This window comes from Stenella coeruleoalba (assembly GCF_951394435.1).
Source record: "Stenella coeruleoalba genome assembly, chromosome: 7".
NCBI lineage: Eukaryota > Metazoa > Chordata > Mammalia > Artiodactyla > Delphinidae > Stenella > Stenella coeruleoalba.
This window is the reverse complement of record NC_137153.1, coordinates 89,449,006-89,454,424: the sequence shown is the minus strand read 5'-3', so window position 1 is coordinate 89,454,424 and position 5,419 is coordinate 89,449,006. Positions and strand designations below refer to the sequence as shown.

At 39.3% G+C, this 5,419-nt stretch overlaps 1 protein-coding gene across 1 annotated transcript; it reads right to left on the bottom strand.

Moving 5' to 3' along the window:
* Positions 1 to 4,436: 4,436 nt before the first annotated feature.
* On the bottom strand, positions 4,437 to 5,039 carry LOC307189113 (acyl-protein thioesterase 1-like; the record flags this gene model as incomplete). The annotated part of the gene is made up of 1 exon (XM_079926894.1): positions 4,437 to 5,039. One exon carries the CDS (start codon positions 5,037 to 5,039, stop codon positions 4,446 to 4,448), a length of 594 nt encoding a protein of 197 aa, XP_079783020.1. The 3' UTR covers positions 4,437 to 4,445.
* Positions 5,040 to 5,419: the final 380 nt, after the last annotated feature.

The following is a 5,419-nucleotide window of genomic DNA, read 5'->3' as shown; positions in this document are numbered from 1 at the left end:
GTCCAGTGGCTAAGACTCCATGCTACCAATGCAGGGGGCCCGGGTTTGATCCCTGGTCAGGGAATTAGATTCCACATGCTGCAACTAAGAGTTCACGTGCCGCAACTAAAGATCCTGCATGCTGCAACTAAAAGATCCCACATGCCACAACTAAAGATTCCACAAGCCGCAACTAAAAGATCCCACATCGCAATTAAAGATCCCACATGCCGCAACTAAAAGATCCCACATGCCGCCACTAAAGATCCTGCATGCTGCAACAAAGATCCCACATGCCACAACCAAGACCCAGTGCAGCCAAATAAATAAATAAAAGAGTCAATTTCTTTCAATTTTGCTGCACATACGCTAGTTAAAGAGTACCTGATAAGGGTCCTTTTGTCTAATTTGGAGACAGTCCTTTAAATGATGTCTTTTCCAGGTGCATAATCTCCTAGTTGCAAGTCACAGGGCATCTGATCTTCATCCAAAGACAGATTACTGTAACTTGCTTTAGAAACAAGCTTAGAATATTATTTTAATAATTCAATTAAACTTTACAATAATGTAACATAGTAACAAGGATCCATCTTGGACGTAGAGAATAAATACAAAACCTCAGTAAATACAAAACTTCAATATCCAAAGGTATATTACTGAAACATAATTTTTCTCTCTAACTTATCCTCATTTCTACTAAATCTAGCCAAATTAACATATTACTGACCAGGGGATTTTTGCTGAAACTAACGCCCATGCCTGGCAATTTGTTACATAAGTGAATATTCAAACACCCGCGTCTGAGTAAATATCAGCAACTTTTTTTGCACTTAATGTATTTATTTGAAACTTTGTATACGTCTTACTAAAGCATTCTAATATTTCGTTAGAGTGTGATAGGCAGTATAGCAGGCACCTCTCTGCAAGGGAACAGAACATCTATTACAAATATACCGTGTTTCATTGCGCTTTCCCCTGGAAGAGCAGACTCTACAATTCCCAGCAGCATTTTTTTTTAGTCCTGTGGGTATTATTTCCTCTAGAATATGTTCTTTTATTTCACCTGATAGTCGACAAGGTGGATCTGTGTGGGGGGCTTGAAGGACCAGGTGTAGGACTACCACTACATTCACCAGAATGGTCAGTTACCCATTCTCTAACTACTGCTAACAAAAACTGCTTGTAAGTCATTTTACTCTGTGCAATAAAGCTACAATAAATTTTAAACGCATTGAATAAACCGCAATTACTCAAATAGAAACCCACTTTCTTAAACCATTTTCGAGTTTTCCAGAGGATACTGAAGTTTGCCAGATAGTGATTGGATCGATCAACTTTCATATATTTATTATACTCTTATATACAAGTGGGCTTAGTTATCTGATGGCCAGTCCTCCTGCATTCCTTTCCTGTAGATGCTATGGAGGTGTCTTGAATAGTTGTCACCATGAGGACTAGCCTCTTGTCTTTCCATATAAGAAGAATCACTTTCCCTTCCGTAAGAATGTCATTTCTCCCCGCTGTAGATTTTTAGATTTCTCCTTTAATTGGTTTAGTAGACCACGATTCTCTCCTATTTCAGATGTGAGCACACTGTTGTAATAACTGTCTTGGTAAATATGGTGCCATGAACCAAGATAAGGTTGTAGGACCAACAATATTGTTTCTTGCAGTTTCTTTCCTTCACCCATGTAAATCTCAAGGCTGCATATATATCCAATTTCACTTTCACTAACCATCCTGACCAAAATTCTGTATTTTGTAAGTTTTCCAGGATTACAGGTTTTGAATCTGAGTTGTCCTCTCCACCTTATCATTGTCTCATCAAGTGATAGCTCTTGTTTGGGCACATAGAACAACTGAAATTTTGGCAGAAAATAATCCAAAAGAGGTTTAACTTTGAAATTCTGTCTGCAGGAAGTGGAGTTTCTGAGTTATCGTTAAAGTGAAGAAATGTCATTATTTGTTCAAACCTTCTTTTCGTCATAATCTTTGGAAAGATAGGTGTTTCAAGTAAGAGATCAGTCGACCAATGTTCTTCCCAGTGTGACTGACTTTCTTTCTTTTTTTTTTCAGAATTAAATTTTATTTCACTTTGATAGAAACCGTGAAAAAGATTTACATTTTCCCACGTTACAGCACAACATGTCAATGGAATATTTCTTGTCATAAATTAGATCTTGCTGATTTGTGTAAGTGAAACAACAGTTTATATTCTTCAAAATAAAAGCAAAATGACTTAGTAAATGATTGTTTAAAACTGTAAATCCAGGGCTTCCTGGTGGCACAGTGGTTGAGAGTCCGCCTGCTGATGCAGGGGACACGGGTTCTTGCCCCGGTCCAGGAGGATCCCACATGCCGCAGAGCAGCTGGGCCCGTGAGCCTTGGCTGCTGAGCCTGCGCGTCCGGAGCCTGTGCTCCGCAACGGGAGAGGCCACAACAGTGAGAGGCCCGCGTACCGCAAAAACAAACAAAAAAGAACACTGTAAATTCAGACATAAACATATGGCTTCATTATTAACATCCTATACCGTCCATACGAAATCATTTCCATCATCAAGTAGTACCCATTTATAAAGATGCATTCCTAACGGTGTTCTAGTCAGTTGGAATACGGCAGAAAAATTAACAGTTCAGAAATAGCAAGTGTACATTTTTGCTACATATTAAACTGGGTGGTAACTACACCATATGTATTGAGTTCTGACTAACTTTTATTACCCATAAACTTGCTTTCAAATAATGTTAACCAATAATCTGAAAAATCTATTTAAAATCAAATAATTGCTACTTTTATGTTTGCACAGAAACTCTGACTATAGTGAAAATTTCAAATAAGTCCATTGGCAGAAAAAAGTAAAGGAAATTTTTTGAATGGACTGTTCATTTCCTACAGCAGTCGGTTTCAAACATATGTGCAAAATAAGTAAACTAAAACTATGCTACGAGGAGAATCATCTTAGAGCAAATCATCTTAGAAATTACAATTTGTAAGATCAGTAAATATTTCAGAACATACTAGAATATGATTTAATTATTCTTTCAGTTAGTTACAGAAAAATACAACCACAGAATTATTCTCGTTACCTGGACTGAAGATTTCAGTAACTCTGCCAGCCTAAACGGCAGACAAAGGTCCAGTTTAAGAAGTAGTGTAGAAACTTTGAAGGGATGTCTGGTTTCTTTTTACAAGTATAAGTACGTTTTCAATGCCGTCATGTCTGTGATTCAGAATGTCAAATTACAGCACGTATTGACAGCAGATGTCTATGGCAAGTAGGCAATATTTGGTCCATTATGAAGGATAAAAAAGAAGAAAGAACACATTTCTTTTCTAGAGAGGAAAAAAGAATATTAAATAGAAATTATATTCAGGAAAGAAAAACGTGGTCCCCAAAATAAAAGGGCCATTAATTGAAGACAGCAATATTACTCTTTATTGACACTTAGAAGCATTATCCCTATTAGGAATAATGTAATAACACCTTATTCTTATTATGTATTATAATCATTAAGTACGTATGAACACATATATAAAAATATACGGACTTCCCTGGTGGCGCAGTGGTTAAGAATCTGCCTGCCAATGCAGGGGACACGGGTTCAAGCCCTGGTCCGGGAAGATCCCACATGCCATGGAGCAACTAAGCCCGTGCACCACAACTACTAAGCCTGCATTCTAGAGCCCACGAGTCACAACTACTGAACCCTCACATCACAGCTACTGAAATTCACACGCCTAGAGCCCAAGCTCCACAACAAGAGAAGCCACCTCAACGAGAAGCCCGCGCACCACAACAAAGAGTAGCCCCCGCTCACCGCAACTAGAGAAAGCCCGCGTGCAGCAACAAAGACCCAATGCAGCCAAAATTAAATAAATTAATTTAAAATATATATATACAGATACTGCATGGTGACTAAGTAATCTGGGAATAAGTCCAGAGTCTAAGTCACAGCATGCATAAACTGTTTATGTCTTAACTGCTCATTTATACCTGAACAAGTTTTCATTAAGCATACTAATAATTTTCAAGGGACATAATAAAAAATCTGGTTGCAGTATTTTATTACTTTGCTGAATTACATTTGGGAGAAAGAAGCTACCTGCTTCACCTACTTTAATACTAATATATTCTGGATCATGTTACACAAATACATACATAGAAACTTAAAAGATCATAAATTTTCCATGAGGAGATTTTAGTCTGTGTCATTGGTGTGTATTTGCAAAACATTTTAACACTGCAAATATTAGAGGTTTCAAGACCAGACAAAGGAAAAAGTTTATACTCTACAATGATGATGCTGGTGTGTACTTCTCCACAAAGCCTCTTAGTGACATCAATCAATAGGAGTTAGGAGTTCATCAATGAACTGCTTGATATCCATCATTTCCTGTTGACATGAACTGTGTATCATGCCTCCATAGGTTTTGAGGGTTACACTGGCTGGATTTACCAATGTTTTTAGCCTTTCAAAGCAGTAAGAGAACCAAACATTAGGGGAACTAAAGGATCCAAATCTCCATGGCACTGAAGAATAGAAATGTCTCTATTCACGCCACTGATAGGACCCCGTGGAAAGGAAGCCCGCAGGGGCAGCCAGCAGCTGAGGGCGGTGACGCTGGCCAGCGTCTGCTGTGTAGTCAGTGCCGTGTACAGAGATAAAGCTCCTCCCCGAGAAAATCCTCCCAAAATAATTCTGTTAGAAGGAATGCCATTTTTCACCTCTTGCCCTATCAAAGCTTTTACACTTTCTGCTGCCTGTTTAATTCCAGTTTCATCTTCGTGTGAATCTGGTGAAAGACCAATAATGTCAAACCAAGAAGGCATGGCCACATTCATATTTAATGTCACAGGCATAAACAGCGCGTGCGGGCAGATGTATTTGATGTGGGCGCTTCTGATACCTGCCAAGTCTTCTGCCCACCCATGCCCTGTGTCTCCCAATCCATAAAGGAAAATCACCGCGGCAGTGGCCTTCCGGACGGCGGGCACAATGGCAGGCAGCGGGGCCGACACGTTATTGTGGCACATACACCAGCTCGACCGACCGCGCATCAGAAGTGGAAGGCGGAGCGGGTGCTGGGCTGCAGCCAAGGGGGTGCAAGCACCAAGTCCGGCCCGCCCACAGGGGCACCCAGTGTGACTTTCTTATTTGTGCCATCAAAATTATTAATCCAAGAAACTTCATGTTACTACTGATTACATCACTCCATTTTAAAGCCTTATCATAATTTTTATATGATTTTTCGTTCTGTTGATGATACAAGTTTGTTTGAGAAGTGATCAACTCACAAAAGTCGTTACCAAAAATTAATGCTGTTATTTCACTAACACTTTGTGGGTTATTACATTCAATAGTTACACCTGACACACCTGTAAAGTCGTCTAATTTCTGCCAAATGCTGCCTTCAATCCACTCTTCTGTAGAAGCAAAG